At 42.3% G+C, this 21,893-nt stretch overlaps 2 protein-coding genes across 3 annotated transcripts in view; one reads left to right on the top strand and one right to left on the bottom strand.

Annotated features, from left to right (window-relative positions):
* The window catches only part of VKORC1L1 (vitamin K epoxide reductase complex subunit 1 like 1), a gene marked incomplete at both ends in the record, with an annotated part of 43,759 nt that extends 29,914 nt beyond the window's left edge, over positions 1-13,845 (bottom strand). Inside the window, one exon of one of the 2 annotated variants that reach the window (XM_084249346.1) lies at positions 13,652-13,845. In XM_084249346.1, the coding sequence (XP_084105472.1) occupies positions 13,652-13,845 (194 nt within the window). The remainder of the gene's footprint in view (positions 1-13,651) is intronic. The other variant, XM_084249347.1, reaches the window with a different exon arrangement.
* SEPTIN14 (septin 14) overlaps positions 1-21,893 on the top strand; it is a gene marked incomplete at both ends in the record, with an annotated part of 257,692 nt that overhangs the window by 50,796 nt on the left and 185,003 nt on the right. The window lies entirely within an intron of this gene.

Raw genomic sequence — 21,893 nt, 5'->3', positions numbered from 1 at the left:
TTTATTTACTTATGCATACAAGAACTGGGGTACAGGCCAGAGGTGTGGGGGGTGAGAGGATTCACCAGAGACAGAGTAGGGAAAAGAACAAGTGGACTGACTGAAATATGGATTGACTGAAATACACTGCTGAGGGGAGCAGCAGGCGAGTCAGGAAAGGTCTGCTGCACCATCTGGGTGGCCAGTGATCAAACTCATGCTGCAGTGGCTATGGATAGCTTGATAGTGCTGTGTCTTAACCCCCTGCGCCACCTGTGAGGCCCAGCTTTTTATTTTTTTTAAAGATTTATTTATTTATGCATATAAGAACTTGGGTGTAGGCCAGGGGTGCAGGAGGTGAAAGACAAGAATGGGGAGCAGAAAAGGCAGATATACTGAAATACACTCCTATGGGGAGCGGCAGGTGAGACAGGAGAGGTCTGCTACACCATGTGGGTCAGTTCCCTGGATAGGGATCAAACTCAGTGGCTGGCAACAACTTGATAGCGCTGACACTTTACCCCCTGCACCACCAAGGAAGTCCCTTTATAGCTTTTTAACTTGAGGTAATTCCAATTGTTTATGCAAAAAACATTATTAGGCTGGACTAAAGAAGTCAAACACCAGGGCCTCCCCGGTAGCACAGGGTTTGTTAAAGACAGCACTATCAAGCTATCATGAGCCAGTGCAACATGAGTTCGATCCCCGGCCAGGGTGCTGACCCACATGGCACAGCAGACATCTCCTGTCTCACTTATTGCTCCCCTCAGCAGTGTATTTCAGGAAAATCTACCTGTTCTGCTCCCCACTGTCTCTGGTGAATCCTCTCACCCCCACACCTCTGGCCTACATTCCAGTTCTTATACGCATGAATAAATATATCTTTAAAAAAAAAAAAAAAGTCTAACACCAAAGAACATACTGTGATGAGCCCATTTATATGAAGTTCAAGAAAAGGCAAAATGGGGGCCTCCCCGGTGGGTTAAGCGCAGCGCCATGAAGTTGTCCACAGCCTCTGAAGCATGGGTTCGATCCCGGCCTGCTGGCTAGAATCCCACATGGCGCCGCAGACCTCTCCTGTCACGTCCACTGCTCCCCTCAGCAGTGTATTTCAGTCATCTGCCTTTTCTGTTCCCCACTCTGACTCTGGTGAATCCTCTCACCCTCCCGCGCCTCTGGCCTATGCCCCAGCTCTTGCATAAAAATAAATAAATCTTTAAAAAAAAAAAAAAGGCAAAATGATATTATAATAAAAGTCAAAGCAGTATTGTCAGAATAACAACTTATGACTGAAAAAGAACATGAGATAACTTTCTGGGGTGATGAAAATTTTCTGTATTTTTATCTGGATATAGTACTTATATATGTAAGAATATTTTTAAGCTGTACATTTAAGATTTCTGTATTTTAGTGCATATAAAACATACCTCAATTACACACAAAAATCTACTGCATACATGCTAGAATGGCTAAAAAAAAAAAAAAGTCGTACCAATACAGTTTCAAGGTGTGGCAAAGAGTTTTAGGAACCTAACATAGTACAACTTTGGAAAATAGTTTGGCACTACCAAATGAAACTTAAGATACAGAAAAGTACTCACAGTCACATTATTTATAATTTTGCCATCCAAAAACAATTTAAATATCCGAGTGAATAAATTGTGGTATGTCCATATATTATTCAGCAATGACAAACTACGCTCATAAAAATGAAGGTGAATATTGAAATAGTTGGGAGAAAGCACATTCACATTCCCACCAACAGTGTAATAACAAACAAATTAAATGGTTCTATTTATAAAAGCAAGCAAAACTAAACTACCAAGTTTGTTACAACCTTGGATATAAGAGTAAGAAAAGACAAAAGCTACTCCAGAGGAAGAGGAAGAGAACAGTTGATTTGGAGGTAGTTTAAGGAAGGTTTTTGGGGGGCCTCCCTGGTGGCGCAAGGGGTTAAGATGCAACCTATGAAGCTGTCCATAGTCTCTGCAGCATGAGTTTGATCCCTGGCCAGGGAGCTACCCACATGGCACAGCAGACCTCTCCCGCCTTACCCACTGCTCCCCTCACCAATGTACTTTGGTCAATCTGCCTGTTCTGTTCCCCACTCTGCCTCTGGTGAATCCTCTCACCCCCCACACCTCTGGCCTGTACCCCAGCTCTTGTATGCATAAATAAATCAATCTATAAAAAAAAAAGGAATGTTTTTTTGAATACTGACAATAATCTATTTAAATGTTGGTTATAAGGAATATGCTTTTACAATTACATAAAAAAATGGACAAATATGAACAGCTTGATGCCGTCTCTATATGTAACAAAAATGGTTAAATCAATTGGAACTGGAGATCCGATGAATCTGGTGTGAGAGGAAAGGGTGGAGAAATCACCAAGGACAACCTCCCAGTTTTCTGACTTGCACAACTGCTTGGGAGGGCGTGCATGCCACTGAGGTAGGAAACTGCCTTGTTAGAGGAAAAATATGAATTAAATCATGTAAAATTTACAGTTCTTTTGAGACATCCAAGTGGAGATGTTCAGTAGGCAATCAGATATGCTGATCCAGTGTTCAAAGGAGAGGTCCAGGGTAGAGATATAAATTTTGGATTCATCTCTTAAGTGAGTCATGGACATGAATGTGAATGTTTAGGGAGAGAAAACTGACAATGGAGTATAGGGTTAATCCCTGATACACGAACACTTAATGGGCAAGTAAAGAAAGATAAGCCAGTAATGAAAAATGAGAAGGAACCAAGCAGTAGGAGGGAAATCATGAACATGTCATGAGCCATTAAGCAAGGGAAGAGAACGTCTCATGAGTAAATAAGTCACTAACTGGAGGCTGATGCATAGTTAAGAAAGTATAAGGGTTATGTGTAATACTCAGCAAGCCAGTTTTTATTCCACCTCTTTCTGGTTGATTTGAGAAAAGCAACAATGCAAGAGAAAAACAATGCTTCTGAGAATGACTGAAAGAAAGTTTTTGTGTTATCTTTGGAAGTGAGGAATCAGGAATCAAGGCCCACTCCCTCCCTAATGCAGGAAGGAAAACAAAAGCACATCAGGTCTTAATGCTACTGGGCAGACTCACCATTAAAAGGTCAGTACAAAGGTGCTGACTCACTTTTCGACCTAGTCCATGTGATGGAAGTGATACCTGGTGGCTTCAGGAAAGGGTCTCTCTTAACCAAGTGAGAGCCAGGGTCAAATCTACTACTTGGGCAGAAAAGGCCTGAAGCAGGTGACTAAAGCCAAATTAGCAGTCAGCCAGGGAAATGGACTCTCTCTAATTACATGGCCCCAAGAACCGATAGGAATTGAGTTAGAGCAGGCTTCGGTCACATCATAAAGGTGCCTGAGAAGGGGGGACATGAGAGGACCCATCTCATGGTGTGTTTCAGTGTAAAACAAAATGGGTTTAACTAGATGGAAGGAGGGGAATAAAAACCCAGCATCTCCACATGAACTACCTGAGCTCATTCGAGTCTTTTTTCTTGGAGCTTGCAGCCCAAGTCCTTAATTAAGAATAAAATGCAAAGTATTTTTGTCTCATTTATCAGTACAAATATATAATACAAAATCCCTCTCAGGGACCCCCATTAACTTGAGAATAGTGGTTATAAACTGAAGAAAATTCGAATAGTCCCAGGATCACATTATAAAATTTCTCAATTTTCCAGCACCATACACGATATATAAAAACCATAATGAGCATCTAGGTCAAAACAGTGTCACATTAGCAACTTCAAAACAAAAAGATAAAAGGAAGATTGACTCCTTTCCAAATTTACTGATAAATTCAGTGAGAAATAAAATTCTACAATAAATTCTAAAATTCACCTGAAACAATAAATGCATGATAACAGTCAAGAAAATTTTGAAAACGAGTCTATCTGCCCTATCAGATATCAAATTTACTGTACAAAGTCATGCAAGAGGGGGACTGTGGTAATGGAATTATGTGGAAAATACACTTACCACAGCAACAGAATTGGAAAGTACAGAAAGAAGCCCACAGTATATAGGGAAATTCATTTAATTTTGAATGATGGACAAGAAAATAAATGGAATTAGGCAAGACTTTCAATTGAGAAAAATGTATGTTAGATCACTACCTCACACCAGACAAAAAAAGTAAATTCCACATAAACTAAAAGAGCTAAATATGAAAAAAATATTGTTTCAAACAAAATATATGAGCTAAAATAATCTTGGAGTGGTAGTGAGTTTTCTGGTAAGATTAAAGAAAATGCAAAAGCTATAAGTTTATTATTTTAAAAAAAAATTAAAAAAAAGCTATAAGGAAGTCAAAAGCTATAAGGAACTTTTTGTGACACATAAAAAGTTAAAACTTCTATATGACTAAAGATACATAAAAGACAAATGAGGAAATAAGAGAAAATATGTGTAATACATATAACAAAGGAGTAACTACTGTAAAATTGAAAGAATTCCGGCTAACCAATAAAAAAGACAAACAACCTAGTGGTGGGGTAGGAAGAACAAGGTATGAACAAGAAATATCCAGAAGAAAACAAGTATTATTAAACATACACCTGTACAAAAATTAGAATACAGACTCAACTAATACCTGATAAGCTACATTCTAGACATTAAAAAACTGGTTTTTTTCAAAACACATCGATCAGATATCAGATATCAGGCTGAAAACCGAAAGGGGAAAAAAAAAATCACAAAGAAAAAAAATGTTTTACATAATTAAAAGTTACATGCCATAAAAAAATTAATAAGACAGGGCCTCCCCTGGTGGCACAGTGGTTGAGCACTGGGATGCGAAGCTGCCCACAGCCTCTGCAGTGCCGGTTTGATCTCCTGCTGCACCCGCTGTTCCCCTCAGCAGTGTACTTCGTCAGTCTGCCTGTTCTGTTTCCCACTCTGGCTCTGGTGAATTCTCTCACCCTCCTGCGCTTCTGACTGTACCCAGTGCTTGTATAAATAAATAAATAAACCTTTAAAAAAAAATAGAACTACTGTATGACCCAGCAATCCCACTTCTGGAAATATATCCAAAGAAAATGAAAACACAAATTCAAAAAGAGCTGCACATCCATGTTTATAGCAACATTATTTACAATAGCCAGGGCACAGAAGAACCTAAAGTTCCATCAATGGATGAATGGGTAAAGAACATATATGATGGAATATTATTCAGCCATAAAAAAAAATCATGAAACCCTACCATGTACATGGATGGACCTTGAAAACATTAAGTGAAATAAGTCAAAGACAAATACTGTATGATCTTACTTACATGTGGAATTTAAAAAAAAAAAAAACACCACCAAACTCATCCAAACTCATAAAAAAAAGATGAGATTTGTGGTAACCAGAGGTGGTGGGGATGGAAGCAGATTGAAGGACAGCAGTCAAAAGGTACCAACTTTCAGTTTCAGATAAGTATCAAGCATGTAATATACATGATGATTACAGACAACACTGCTATTGACAAAAGAAAGCTGACATGAAATTAGACAGTAAGAACTTAATTATACTCATCACATGGGGAGATTTTATTTTCTTTTTATTCTATCTATAAGAAATGCAAACGTTACTGTAGTGACAATTTCATAATATATGTAAATCAAACAATCAGGTTGTATGTCTTAAACTTAAAAAAAGCAGTACATGAATGCTATCAGGAACTTACTACAACTGTTCAGAAATCTAAGAAGTAGAGCATCTCTAATTTAAATCTCTAATAATTTTTTTATTATTTTTTTAAAGATTTATTTATTTTTATACAAGAATTAGGGTACAGGCCAGATGCTCAGGAGGGTGAGAGGATTCACCGGAGACAGAGAGGGGAACAGAACAGGCAGACTGACGAAATACACTGCTGTGGGGAGCAGTAGGCGAGACAGGAGAGGTCTGCTGTGCCATGTGGGATTCTCGCCGGCCGGCCAGGAGGGCCGGGAGGGATCGGATCGAACCCACGCTGCAGAGGCTGCGGACAGCTTCACAGTGCGGCGCTCAACCCAACCGCCTGCGCCACCAGGAAGACCCTCTAATAATATTAAGGAATGTAAATACTTGATAACTGTAACTATTTTGTTAGAAAAAAATAAAATTTTAAACTATATCCTAATCATGACATCAGGATATTATGCATAAGGACAGTCACATAATATTACATAGTTCAGTGAGAATTCTATAGTAGTGAATTTCCTTATATAATTTTACATGAGCATGGAAGCACTGGCTTGAATTTTAAATATACCAACATAAAGTTACAACTTTTCTAATCAACTAAATTCTTTTTTTCATATAAAGATTTATTTATTTATGCATACAAGAGCTGGGGTACAGGACAGAGGTGTGGGGGGGGTGACAGGATTCACCAGAGACAGAGACAGAGCAGGGAGCAGAACAGGCAAATTGACTGAAATACACTGCCGAGGGGACCAGCTGGCCAGACAGGAGAGATCAGCTGCACCATGTGGGTTGCTCCCTGGCCAGCAGGGGATCGAACTCATGCTGCAGAAGCTACGGAATGCTTCATAGTGTGGTGCTTAACCCCTTGCCCACCAGGGAGGCCCAAATCAATTAAATCCTTAAAAATTCAAGTATATGCACAAAGAAAGTAAGAAACTATTATAAGGACTGCTATCCTTGGTAGAGAGCATTATATATAATTTTAATTTTTCCTTTTATTTTCCCTCAAATATTCTAAATACATTTTTTTTTTTGGTTTACCTTTTAAATTATAAATCATAGGGCCTCCCTGGTGGTGCAGGCGGTTGAGTGCAGTGCTGTGAAGCTGTCTGCAGCCTCTGCAGCACGGATTGGATCCCGGACGGGGAGAAATCCACATGGCGCTGCAGACCTCTCCTGTCTCGCCCGCTGCTCCCCTCAGCAGTGTATTTCAGTCAGTCTGCCTGTTCTGTTCCCCACTCTGTCTCTGGTGAATCCTCTCACCCTCCTGCGCATCTGGCCTGTACTCCAATTCTTGTATAAATAAATAAATCTTCAAAAAAAATAAATTATAAATCATAGAAACAACCTAAAGGCCCAACAAATGAGTGGATCAGGAATATGTGGTGTATTTACACAATGGAAAACTACACAGCTATAAAAATGATGAAATCTTGCCATTTGCAACATGATTACAATTGGAGGGGATTATGATAAGAAAAGTCAGAAGGAGAAAGATGAAAACCAGAAAGAAACAAAGCAAAGGAGCAGAAAAAAATAAACCAAAACAAACCATAAATGTCTGACTGTGGAACTGAGGCTACCAGAAAGGGAGGGTGGGAGGTGTACAGCAAAAGGTAAGGAGGCCTATAGTGGAGGATTATAGATGCTTCAGAGGTAGAGCTGGTGTGGTAACACATTTAAAGAGGTGAGAACCTATACTCCGAGCCATACAATCTTCTAAATCAATGTTATCTTGATTAAAAAAAAAAAAATGACACAAAGTAAAAAAAAAATTCTAAACCACAGGAATTGGGAAAAAAAAATAAAGGAAGGTCTAAGCACCTGTCACCTGCCCTCCAATGATAACAACTTGAAGAACGCTAGTCAATATCATAACCAGGAAACTGACTGGGCTACAATCCACAGAGTTGATTCAGATGTCATCTGTTTTACAAGAAGCAAGCAAGCGCACGTGTGTGTGTGTGTGTGTGTGTGTGTGTAATTCTACACAATTTCATCACATTTGTAGCTTGGTGCAATCACAATCAAGACAGAAAACTGTTCCATCCCCATAAGGCTCCTTCACACTTTCTCCTTAATCACACCACCCCTTTCCCAATTCCTTATTCTTGGCAACCACTAACCTGTCTTCCACCCTCTATAATTTTGTTATTTCAAAAATGCTATATAAGGGCCTCACTGGTGGCACAAGGGGTTAAGAGGCAACCTATGAAGCTACCTGTAGCCACTGCAGCACGCGTTTGATCCCCAGCCAGGGAATTACCCACACGGTGCAGAACTCTCCTGTCTGCCTGCTGCTCCCCTCAGCAGTGTATTTCAGTAGATCTGCCTGCTCTGTTCCCCACTCTGACTCTGGTCAATCTTCTCACTCCCACCCCCTACCTCTGCCCTATACCCCAGCTTTTGTATGCATAAATAAATAAATAAATCTTTTTTAAAAATGCTATATAAACACAACCACGTAATATGTAACAATTTAAACTTGGCACCTTTTTTTCCCCACCAACCTATCTCCTTTGCGATAACCTGGCAGTACAGGTCAGTGCTCTCTAATATGTTAATATTTAGCATGATATGCATTTGAAAGTATATAAATGTTTACTATTTCAAAGTTGAAAGTACACTTTAAACTGTGTTACAAACACTATATAGAGAAACCCAAGGCTCAGTGCTTACAAGTCTTCTCTATGTTTACAGGAACATAAGGTTTTACAAGAATTTCTGGTTTTGTATTTTTCTTTTTCTTTTTTTTTTTAAAGATTTATTTATACAAGCATTGGGTACAGTCAGAAGCACGGGAGGGTGAGAGGATTCACCAGAGCCAGAGCGGAGAGCAGAACAGGCTGCCGAGGGAGCAGCGGGCAGCAGGAGAGGTCTGCGCGCCATGTGGGACCCTCCCCCTGCGGCCAGGGATCGAACCGGCGCTGCAGAGGCTGTGGGCAGCTTTGCAACCCAGCGCTCAACCGCTGTGCCACCAGTGAGGCCCTTTGTATTTTTCTGGCCAAGATTAGATTCCAGTCCAACACTCAGGTGGGTTTATGTTATATCACATATTACCACTTTCTATCCACCCCCCACCCATGGCCACTGTATTTTGGTATTCCTCACAATGTTCCCTAGAGTCTTTCCGAATCACAGAGGAAATAAATTCCCCTTAAATTCCTATGTCTAACTCATAGGCCCAATTCTCCTATCTATATGCACAGCAGGTCCACAGAACTCAACACCACTATCAGAAAGAGGTAATCCACCCAAATTCAAACAAACTTTCCTTCCCAACCCACCCCCCACCCCCAACTTCCAGGTCCCTAAATCTACTATATCTTTCTTCCCTTGGCTGATCTGTTAAATCTTCCTTATATAGTTAGCTGCGTAGGTGTGAAAAATGCCATACAGAAGGAACTTCTTGAATCCCAGGCCTTTGTAGTAATTTCCTTGCTTTTCAAGAAAAGATTGCTTAAAACAAGTAAAGTTATCTAGGAATTGTGCGGACAGATAATGTAAAAGAAGGCACAAATGCTTGCATATTTCTAAAATTTTACTAATAAGCAATACTATTGAATACAATCAATATTAGCTCCAAGTGGAACTCAAAGTAATGGTAAAGACATGAGACTCTTGAATCACACTGCCTGGGTTAGAAATCACGCCTCTGCCACTGTTATCTAGATCAAGTTACGTTTACATTCTGTCTACCTCAGTTTTCTCACTTATAAAATGATGTTACATGCCTCACAGGACTATTATGAGAATTATATAACATATATACTGCATTTAGAACACTTCCTAGCTCACAGTTAATATCTAAGAAACAGTTACTGATGCATGGTAACCCAAGTTCCTCTCTTTGTGACATCCTTCTATTCCTCTCACACTCGTTAAGTTCATACTGCTTCTAAATTTCCATACCAAAAAACAATGAACATATGAATCTGTAATTTAATTACTCCATCACAGTCAAAACTACTAGAACTAATTTTCTTTTACATATTAGGCATTATTAACATTCCACTAAATAAAAATATAAGCGCATAAAAGTATGAGGATGATAGAAAGAATGCTATCAAAGCACAGAACAGAATAGCTAATTTTATGTTTTAAAAATGGGGACAATAATATATTTATGGTTATATATACATAAAACAAACTCTGGATAATTTCATGGTTATTTGTGGAAAGAGAGAACTGCATGCCTTTGGGAAAGGGGTATGAAAACTGTTCACTGTATGTGTCTTAGTATTTTTCAAATTTGAATCTGCAAATGTATTACCTGTACAGGAATTTCACTGAAAAGTGGGGGAGGGAGAACTCTAAACTCTAGAAGACTAGCCTCAACCTGCCACTATGTTACCTGGTGCAAGTGATTTAACCTCTGAGTCTCAGCTGGACAAAGTAAGGAGCAGCAGCAAAGATTTCTATTCTATTTCTAAAACTGCATCATCTATGAAGGGAGTAGTAAATAGATGGCATTACATATTTTTTGAAGACATCAGAGTTACTAGTCCAACATTTTACAAAACAAGGCAACAGAGTTTTCAAATACTATTTTACAGTTTTAACTGGAGAATTTGTCAAGTCTATTAACCTTTCAAGATCATCTGTACTACTTTTACATAAAAACGGGATCTAATGTAAGAAGGGATCTAATGTAGCTAATAAAGGGATCTTTATAAGTAATACCTATAAAGAATATTCTGCACATTATTTTGCTTCTCTTGCCACAATTCTGAAAATGTTGTAAATGAACTTTAAGTCCTTAAGCCAGGCCATGGAATGAGCAATGAAGTACACTAAAACAACCCACATTTAAGAGACATAAATAACTATATCGAGAAGTTTATATTACTTAATGGTGTTTACTATCAGACACTATGAAAAAATAACACCTCTAATCAACAATAACAATTATAAATAATTGAGTATATGAAGACAAGTAACAGCATAAAGCCACAGTCTCACTGCGAGCAGAGCTAGGAGCCCACCTAGACTCTCTGGATCTGAGCTCAGTACACCCAATAGGTTACTACTTAATGTCAGCTGGCAAGCCCTTGAACATGTGCAACAGAGTTTTCATTAAAATAAGGGGAACAAAGTATAATTTTTAATAAAGCTAAATGATTAAACTTACAGGTATTCTATTCTGATTCTTTCAAATTATTTTAGTTAAAATATCCCTTTTTTTAATGAAGTGAAGGTCACAGTAGACAGTGGTGTGACTACCCAGCAGAACCACAACAGAAAACTGCCAACTACATACAACCTCTGAGTTTGGGGGCGGGGGGGGGGGGATATTTCTTTAGATATCCAAAAGTTTGAGAACTACTCCTTTAAGCAACCATACCTTCCAGAATACTAAACGACTTCACACACGCGCGCGCACACACACACACACACACAGTGTCTCATTAACCTCTTTGGTTTAGGACACTTAGGATTGAGAAATGAGAAATGAAGTGAGTTCAAGCAATTCAAAATCACATGAATTAACACTGGATTCTGGAAGGATTCTTTTCATCTGCTAACTTTTCCATCCTTTATCTTCAATCCTACTCTCAAACCTCAGCTCAAATGTTCTTTTCCTATAGTCATATTTTTTAATACTACCGCATGGCAATCAATATTTAAGTCAAATAAAAAGAACTATACTTGACGTCTTCAAGATCTGCTTTTATTTAATGCATTTTTTCACTTTGACAAAATAAAAACTTTGAATATTTATTCTACTTACTTCCAAAATAAAATTGGTCTATAAATAAGATTCAGACCACTTTTAATTTCCAAATTTCTATATCTCTATTAAAAAAGATATGTTCATATGTATACATATTCCTACATATACATATGGTTTTACAAGCAGTTTATAAACAGGATGATCAAACTGGGTAAACTTCTCGAAAATACCTTTATTGCATATAATGATAAATAAGGTATGTACTCCCTATTGTGTTATTTCTTACCTATCCTCCTTTAGGGACTAGCAAATATTTTATGCGCACAACTACACAAACACTAGTTTCAGTCACAACATATCAATTTAATATTTAAAACTATAAAGAGATCCAGTGAGTCATATATTCTTACATAAACAGCATAAAATATGCTACTGATACTTGATGTTATTATTTTATGGTGATTTATTTTAAAAGGCACAAAAACGTGAATCTTGTAGGATACATTAGCTGAAAATATTTATAGTCTACACTTGGTTCAAAATATTCTTTTTATAAAAACGAACTTAAACATACTGCTTGGATAACATAAAGCACTATTTCCGTGCCCAAATGTTAAAAAAAAGTCCAGTTAAATTATAGACTACAATGATTCTAAAAATCTAAAATTGGTAATAATTCTACCTACATTCCTCATTAATCTAGTATCAAAAGTTATTTTTCATTTCTTTTTTAAAAATACTTGAAATGTACTGTTGGGGTAGTCTTTTCATTATGTATTTATTCAGCTAACTTTGGGTGCGGGATACTTTCAAGTATAAAAGTCCTTTCCAATGGCTAGTGAAGATAACATTAAAATGTTTGCCTAAAATACACTCCATAGTTCTCAAAGGGAGTCTGACAACCTATTAACTCTTATTAATTTGGTTCAAAGTACCCAACAACAAATGTGAGCTTTTTGTCACATGGCTGTATTTTAACTGTCAACAGATACCTACCATTTTAAACACTTTATGTTTACTGTACCAATAATGATGACTACTTTCCCACTGAAAATTAGTTTATGGGCAATACCTGGTCAACGAAAAGGACTGTTTAACCGGAAAAGATCAGCAGCCTGAAATTTACCAATGGTTGTAGGATAAACTTCAATCCTCGCTTGTTCAAACAGTCAGCAATATGTAGGTCAAAATAAATTAGTGAGCTCTCCATCACCGTCTACCTAGCAATTTGCAGATCAACGGAGGGAAAGAAGCTGTTCCAGTGTGACTGATGCTAACAAGTTCAAAATTCAAGGCAAAGTATGCCTCTATTAAAACTGTAACCTATCAATTGTGAACAGAGTTCTCTCGCTGGTGCTCCTTTTTTAAATGAACCCTGCTCAAGTTAAAAAAAAAACAAAAACAAAAACAACAAGAAACAAACAAACCAGCCTCTTTTAAAATGTAAATGCCTCTTTTCCCCAAAGTAACTTATCTAGGAAAATCTAAAGCAGAAAAGAAAACGTAACATTTAAAAAACCTAAAGTGATCGGTAAAACCATCCCGTCCCTCCCATCGAGCACGGCGAGTGTTTCCAATCTGAGGCACACACCATCGCGCTCACCCACAACGCTGGAAAGTCACCCCGGTGTCCAAACCATCACTCCCCAGGACACACTCCTGCTACTCCCGCTTCAACTGGACCCAAACTCGGGCCATTCCCTGCGCCCGGACACTGAAATACACGGTGGGGAGGGGGGGATCCAAGAAATCAGACCTATCAGGTGCCGGAACCTTCCTCCAGAGCGGGGTCAAACCCGCGCTCGCCCCGAATGTCACGGTCCCCAGAAGTCCGCAGCCCCTCAGCGCCGAGTACAAAGAGGCCTGGGCAGGGAACACCTGTCCTCGCCAGCCCGGGAGACGGGGGAGCGCAGCCCCGGAGCCCCCGCGGCCGCAGCCCGGGGCGAGGGGCGGACCCGGCCTCGCGGACCCCGCAGCCCACCCCGCCCGCCGCCCGCCGCGGGGACCCCCGCCCCGCCCGGCCCGGCCGCGGGACCCACCCACCGCGAGCCCCTCTCGGCGCTCCCCGGCCGGACGAGCCTGCCCGGCGCCCGGGCGCGCGGCCTCGGCGGCGCTGCCACCTCATCCCTCCGCGCCGCCCGCCGCCCCGGCCCGCGCCGCCGCCGCCCGCCCGGCCCGCGCCGCCCCCCGCCCGGCCGCCGCGCCGCGGGTCCCCCGCCGCCCGGGCCCGCCGCCCCCAGGCCCGAGCGCCCGCGCGCCCCCACCCGCGGCCGCCGCCCGCGTCCCGCTCGGCCGCTCCCGGCCCGCTCCCCCCGGTCGGGCTACCTGGAGGCGAGGGCGGCGGAGCACTTGACCCAGGGCCCCAGGTCGCACAGGGCCCGGTGCTCGGGGTCCCGCTCCTTCTCCCGCTCCACGTGGTAGGCGTAGATGGAGAGCAGGATCCCGGCGGCGCACACTGCATACCGGGCCACTCGCTCCCACCGCGGCACCGACACTCTCAGCAGGACGGGCGCCGCCATCTTCCCCCCGCCGCCGCCGCCGCCGCCGCCTTCGCCGCCGCCGCCCTCCGCCTCCACCTCAGCCGCCGCCGCCCGTCGGGGCCCGACCCAGCCGCCGCCGCTACCGCCACCGCCTCCGCCGCCGCCGCCGCCGCCACCGCCGCCGCCGCGCCCCATTGGCCCGGCCGCCTCCTCCGGGCCCCGCCCCCACAGGCGCGCGGCCCAACCGCCCCGAAAGGAGAGAGCCCGGCGGGGCGGGGAAGGCGCGCGCGGGCGCGGGGGGAGGAGCGCAGCGCGCAACCGCCGGGGAGGAGGGGCCCGCAGGAGGAGGCCGCGGTACTGGGCCGGGGGCGGGGCCGGGGCGGGGCGGGGCCGGAGGGCGGGAGGGGCGGGGCTTCGAGAGGGGCGGGGCGGGCGGGGCGGGGGCGGGAGGAGCTTAGGGGGCGCGGTGCAATAAATAAATTTTAGATACCAATGTGACTGAGCGAGCCCTCGGCTCCTCCCCCTGGGGGGTGGCTGTGCCTTTTTCCCTTTTTTATTATCTCTTGATAGTCTGACCTAATCCAAATTAAATGATCTGATCTTCCACACCACCATATCCAGGCCCCTAGTGTTCAACAAGTGTAAACTTCACTATTTTTTTTAATTATTAGGAATGCCTTGCTTCGCCGTAAATTGAATCTGAGATGGTTTAGCATAAGTTCATGTAATACAGAAAGTATAAACATGAAATAAAAAAATCAGAGACAGAGAAAAAAGTCAGAATAAAAGACACAGAAAAAAGTCAGAATAAAAGAAAAGGCCAGGAGAGGCGTAAGAACACAAATAAGCAGGGGTTTTGCATGGTTATTAAAACTGAGCCATAAATTTGACTCTGAGCTTCCTGATGGCCAAACTGTCTTTAAGAAGAAACACGCTATTCTTGGAGATTGCCAGCCTTTCCCTGGTTGTGGCTCTCAAAATTTTTTAGGTTTGTATACGGTGATTTTTGAGTGATAAGCAATATCCTTGTTGTTGGATAATAAATTACACCAAATTTAGCAGATTAAACAAAAACAAACTTGTTGCTCACAGTTTTTGTGGGTCAGATATCTGAGTGTCATTGTGCTGAGTCTCTGGTTCAGGATCTCTCCGAAGACTGCAGTCAAGGTGTCAGCCAGTGCTGAGGCATCTCAATCCTTTCAAGGTCACTCACATGGCCATTGGCAGGCATCAGATACCTTTGGCTGTGCACATCAGTTCCTTGCCACTGGCACCTCTCTGTAAGAAGCAACTAGCTTCCCTAGAGCAAGGGATAAGAGAGAAAGATGGAAGTCAATCTTTTTTGTAACTTCACCTTAGAAGAGACATCCTGTCACTTTTCTATATTCCATCCCTTAGAAGCTAATCCACAACCTAAGAGCCTTCCCATCGACAGATAAATCGATAACACACTGAGTGTTTAATTAGAATATTATTTAGCCATAAAAAAAGAGAAATCCCACCATTTACAACATGGATGCTAAGTTAAATAAGTCAGAGAAAGGCAAACAATGTATAATTGCAGTTATATGTGAAATCTGAAAAAGCTAAACTCATAGGAACAGAGAATAGATTGGTGGTTGTCAAGAGCTGGAGGTAGGGGAAATGAGATGTTGATCAAAGAGGACAAGTTTCCAGGTATAAGATGAATTAATTCTGGAGATCTAGTGAAGAGCATGGTGACTATAGTTAATAATACTGTATTGTAGGGCCTCCCCGGTGGTGCAGTGGTTGAGTGCTGGGCTGCAAAGCTGCCCGCAGCCTTTGCAGTGCTGGTTCAATCCCTGGCCACCAGTGAGGGTCCCACATGGTGTGCGGACCTCTCCTGTCTCACCCGCTGCTCCCCTCAGCAGTTTACTTCATCAGTCTGCCTGTTCTGTTCCCCGCTCTGGCTCTGGTGAATTCTCTCACCCTCCTGCACTTCTGACTGTACCCCGGCTCATGTATAAATGAATAAATAAATATTTAAAATAAAATATGTATTGTATATTTGAAAGTTGCTAAAAGAGTAAATCTTAAATGCATGCCCTCTCTCCCTCTCTCTCTCAAACACACACAATGGTGATTGTGTGAGTTGACAGATAACAGTTAACTAGACAGTTAACTAGCCTATTGTAGTAATCATTTTACAATATATACAAAGATTGAATCATCACATTGTACATCTTTTTTTTTTAATTATTATTTATTTATATAAGCACTGGGTACACTCAGAAGCACGGGAGGGTGAGAGAATTCACCAGAGCCAGAGGGCAGAGCAGAGCAGGCAGAAGGACCAAAGTACACTCTCCTGCAGCAGGCGGCAGGAGAGGTCTGCGCGCCTTGTGGGACCCTCACCTGGCGGCTGGGGATCGAACTGGCACTGCCGAGGCTGCGGGCAGCTTTTCAACCCAGCGCTCAACCGCTGCGCCACCGGGGAGGCCCCACATTGTACATCTTATATAATGTTGTATAAATTATATCTCAATAAAGCTGGGGGGGGGAGAAGACGTTAATACCTAGTCCAGTTCATACTCACAGGGAAAGGATTACACGAAAGCATGAGTATCAGGAGGGAAGATCATTAGCTGCCTACCAGCCCTCAAAAAAAATCACCATTTTCTCTGGTGGTTTTCATAAATCTAAGTGGATTAAATTCTGAAATCCTCTGAATTCCTTTACTTGATGACATTTCACCCATTTTTAGCTATTATGAAAGAAGATACCCTGTAAATGTCTTTTGTTGGATGCCAGCATTCCAGGAGTAGAATTAGTCAAATAGTATTAGTAAATAATGCCTCTGTCAATTCAGATCCTGCAGGAAGCAGATGCCAAAGTAGAATTAGATGTGTAGAATTAAAATAGGGGCAATGTCTGTATCGGATAAAGGAGAGAAGTAAGTATAGGTGTGGAGGAACTCCACACTACATTGTATACAGGTTCTGCAGCCTCAGTCAGACTGACCCGGAGCAGAGTAAAGAATGCAGGAGCCAACTGCAAGGCAGGAACGCCCAGGTCTAATACCCCTCCCATGCACAGTCACTGGCTGTAAGCAGCCTGCGGAGAGTTTGGCCTCAGTGTGAGCACTTCAAGTGGATCCAAAGTGCAGCAGCTGGAGGCTATTGGCCAACTGCCTCCTGGCAGCAAGATCTAAGTAGTGTGCCATGACAGCCACCACACTACCGAATGGTTTTCCAAAATGGTTGTACAAATTTAAGCTCTCACTAGCAATGAATGAGAGTTCCAGGCACTCCACAACCTCACCAACCCTTGGCAATGTCAGTATTTTTAGTTTTCAACAGTTTGGTGGCTGTGTAGAGGGATCTTAGGGTTTTAAAGTCGCCTTTACCTGAAGACTAACAAACTTGGGCACCTTTCCTATGTTTACCAACTTCTTTCATGTTCTGTTTTGTGAAGTGCCTACTCAAGTCTTTTACCCACATTAAAAAAAACCAGGTTGTCTGTGTTGTTCACAATAGTTTGTAGAAATTCTTTACAAGTCAGACATGTATACTGCAGATATCTTCTCCCACACTGTGGCTTGCCTTACTGCTGAACACTAAGAGATTTCTTTAAATTCCTCTTACAATTCCACTGTCGCTCACTTTGGAGCATTCAAGCTCCTACCTCTCCATGGCTCAGAGATCTCTTTCTCCTGGAAGGTTTTTCCCATCTCTATTGAAACCAGCAGGACTCCAGTAACACAAACTCAGCTCATCAGGCCAGAAACTCAAACCATTCCCTACCTCTGTCCATTTCTCATCTCTATGTGTTGATTTTGTTCTCTCAGCCCAGTTCCGTGCATACAGAAGGAAATGTGGCCCCTAGAGTTCCTCAAATTACAAAGAAGACTTTGTTTTCTCCCACCAGAAAATTTCTGCCTCTCATCCCTTAAATCCAATTTGAAGAAACCTGATGAATTCCAACATATCAACCAACCTTAGTTCACTCATGGGCCCTAAAGTAAGAAAGAAAAATTACTAGAAATGGCAGCACCCCCATACCCACAGATTTTAGATTGCACTAAGGACCAGCCCTCTCAGAGAACTAGAAAGTGCAGATCCCAGAAGCAGGAAGGGGTGGGCCTCCCCTGGTGGTGCAGCGGTTGAGCGCTGGCCTGAGAAGCTGCCCGCAGCCTCTGCAGCGCCGGTTCGATCCCCAGCCACTGGTGAGGGTCCCACATGGCACTCAGACCTCTCCTGTTGCGCCCACTGCTCCCCTCAGCAGTGTATTTCATCACTCTGCCTGTTCTGTTCCCCGCTCTGTCTCTGGTGAATCCTCTCACCCTCCCGCGCTTCTGACTGTACCCAGTGCTTGAATGAATGAATGAATAAATAAATAAATAAATCTTAAAAAAAAAGAGAGAGAAGCAGGAAGGGGTAACTGGGCAAATGAAACAAGGGGTTAACTCATTCAACTATTCCACAAATATCTACTGAACACATGCTATGTGTCACCCATAGTTTCAGGAAATGGGGTCACAGAAGACAAGATGATTGACAGCCCTTACTTCACAGAGCTCATGTTCTGGGGGTGAAGGGGAAGTTGAGTGAGGCTGTCCCTTTTGTGGGATCACAGAGAAAAGCCCTTGTCACTGTATGGAAGAAGCTCCTTTGCTCCCAGGCTGTTCATCAGTCTTTCTGTAGTGCCAAGAGGCAGCTAAAGTCTGTGGCTGGTGAACACAGCTCTGGAAAGCTGGTTTGTGTCAACCCAAGAGTATAAACTTCAAAAGTGTGGGCCTCCCTGGTTGCGCAAGGCGTTAAGACGCAACCTATAGGGCCTCCCCGGTGGCGCAGCGGTTGAGCGCTGGGTTGCGAAGCTGTCCGCAGCCACTGCGGTGCCGGTTCGATCCCCGGCTGCTCCCCGGCCACTAGAGGAGGGTCCCGCATGGCGCGCAGACCTCTCCTGCCACCCACTGCTCCCCTCAGCAGTGTACTTCATCAGTCTGCCTGCTCTGCTCCCTGCTCTGGATGTAGTGAATTCTCTTACCCTCCCGAGCTTCTGACTGTACCCAGTGCTTGTACAAATAAATAAATAAATAAGCACATAAATGAATAAATAAATAAATAAATAAATAAATAAATGGAAGAAAGAATGAATGAATAAAAAAAAAAAAAAGACGCAACCTATGAAGCTAACGGCAGCCACTGCAGCAAGAGTTCGATCCCCAGCCACATGGTGCAGCAGACCTCTCCTGTCTCACTCACTGCTCCCCTCAGCAGTGTATTTCAGTAGATCTGCCCATTCTGTTCCCCACTCTGTCTCTGGTGAATCCTGTCACCCCACACCCCGCATCTCTGGCCTGTACCCCAGTTCTTGCATGCATAAATAAATAAATCTTTAAAAAAAAAAGTGGTATATAGTAGGAACCCTTGGACATTGCTGGTGGGAATATAAAATGGTGCAGGCCCTTGAAAAACAATTTGGCATTTCCTTGGAATGTTAAACACAGATACCATATGACCCAGCGATCCCATTCCTAGATAAGATTTATACACAAGCAAGTTGGAAACGTGTACACACAAAAACTTGCACATGAGTCTTCATAGCAACCTTATTCCTAATAGCCCAAAACATCCATTAACTGAGACATGGAAAAATAAAGTGTTGTATATGCATACAGTGCATATACATTTATTATTTAGACATAAAAACAAATACTGATACATGCCATAACATGGATGAACTCTGAAAATGTGCTAAGTGAAAGAAGATATAAAAAGCTCCATATAGTATGATACCTTTTAAATAAATGTCCAGAATACACATATTTTGAGAGAGAGAAAGCAATTAGTGGTTGCCAGGGGCTGGGGTGAGGGAAATTGTGGAGTGACTGCTAATGAGAACAGGGTTTCTTTGGGGGATAATCTAATGTTCTGGAATAAGATAGTGACGATGGAAGCACAATTCTACAAATATGCTAAAATCACTTTAAAGAAGTAAATTTTATTATTATGTGAATTATATCACAATAAAGTTATTTTTAAAATGTGCTTATAGAGGAGTTTCCACATTATAATTGTTGACATTATGTCTGTCTCTACCAACTACAAATTCCATGAGGCAGTGGCTTAGTCTTTCATATTCCCAGCAGTCGGAGCAGTGTCTGGCACCGTAACTGGTGCTCAGGGATTGGTGAATGAATGAATGAGACCAACTTAAATGCCACTTCATTCAAGAAAACCCTTATGTGCTCCCAAAAAACCTTCCCCCACCTCCTTTCATAAAAAGTGATAGAGTCAGATTTGCAGGGGTGTCCACTCTAGCTCCTTACCCCAGTAAGGAGCCAGCATCCATTGCTGTATCCCCTTGGGCCACTAAAGCTTCAGCACTTCCTTCCCTGTGCTGCATTAAGGTCTCTCTTTTATTGACACCTAGACATGGGCCTTTCTTCCTGCCAAGCTTGACTATATCTTTACACTTTTTCTCTTGGGATATGTTTTCTGATATTCTTGTAGCTTCTGTGTTGGCTCAATCTACCATATCAGAACCAGGAATCCAAAAGTGTTCCTATGAGCTTGTTCATGACCCCAAACTTACTTTGCTGGGTTAGAATGCTGGAATCTGTATCTTCTGCTAAAGTTTGGAGAAAGATACAGCATGGATTAGAATAGAGCAGGACCCTCAAGGCGTGGCAGTAGCTGACCAGAAATCTTTCTGAAGCCAAGTCTGTGAAAGTTCAGACCTCCCAGGACCATTCAGCAAAACCCTACTCCAAGCAAATGTCCTATTGACAAGGGGTGAATGAACATCATGTTTGCATTCAAGGGTTCATGAATTCTGATATAATTTCATTATTGTCAGTTCAGAGTGGATCAGTACACAGCCGATGTGTTCAGATGCTCGCTGACCCACCAGGAGAAGAGGCCATCTGCTGAGCACAGATGTGGGGTAGGCCCTGTGTAGGCTTCCTGACATGTTATAACATCTGTACAAGGTAGCTATCATTATCCGCTATATTCATGGGAGAAAATTAAGCCTCAGAGAGTTAAGTAACTTGTCCAATTACTGGAATATCAATTAGCACTCAGGCCTATTTAATTCAAGTATGTCCCCTCTTTCCACCAGCCCATGAGGTTTCCCTCTGAAATGACGATTCAACTTGACATGGATGTTCTGTTATCAGATGGTAATGAATAGATTATTCATCAAGCCTCCCCTTCCATTCTACTCCATCAATATAGCCAAGTTTCCAGCTCTTTTCTTTGCTACTGCCTCATGGTAAAAACAGATGGCTCCCTGTGGTCTGCAGTAGGTTGGACCCACAGTTAAATCCTGTAGTCAGCTGAGTTCCATGTCAGCCCAGACACTACCCCAAGAGCAGCCTGAACCCCTCTGATTTATTTCCACAGAAAACCTTTCTTCCCAAGATCCATGAGCCCTAGACAGGTGCCTTGGCCATGAGTCTAAGCTTCATCCTAGAGCTCCTACAGGAACCCTGAAGCCCATAACTTCCCCCACCAGGCCTCATATCACTGTCACACTATTCTAAGTTCTTTACCTGCATCAACTCATTTATTCTTGACAATTTTTTGATGTAGGAACTGTTTTCTATATTTTACAGATAAGGAAATGGAGGCTCAGAAAGGTTAAGAAAACTGCTGAAAATCAAATTGCTAATAAGTTGCAGAACTGGGATCCAAATTCCAGCAATCTGGCTCCCAGATTCACATGCTTAACTACTGTGTTATAAGTTAATGTTCTCAGAGAATTTGATTTTTTTTCTCCTTAGCTTTTACCACTGTATAACATAACATTTAGTATACTTAAAAATAAAAATCTCTTTTATGACTGTCTCTTCCACTAGAATATAAGCCCGACTAGGGCAGAGATCATTGTCTGCTAAATTAACTACTGCATCAGCACCTAGGACAAAGGTCTGGTCACAGAGAAGGTGCCCAGTAAGTATATTCTGAATGAAATGAATGAGCACTGAAAACAAGTAACTATTAGTATCTTTGTACAAACAGTAGGTCCACAGCAAATATCTTTTCCCAAATATAAGAGGAGTCATGTGCCATGAAATGTGAAAAACACCAGAAATCAAAGGAAATTTTGTATTCAATTCT

The sequence above is a fragment of the Talpa europaea genome (assembly GCF_964194135.1).
Source record: "Talpa europaea genome assembly, chromosome: 12".
In the NCBI taxonomy this organism is placed as follows: Eukaryota; Metazoa; Chordata; class Mammalia; order Eulipotyphla; family Talpidae; genus Talpa; species Talpa europaea.
This window is presented reverse-complemented; position numbering and strand designations above follow the sequence as displayed.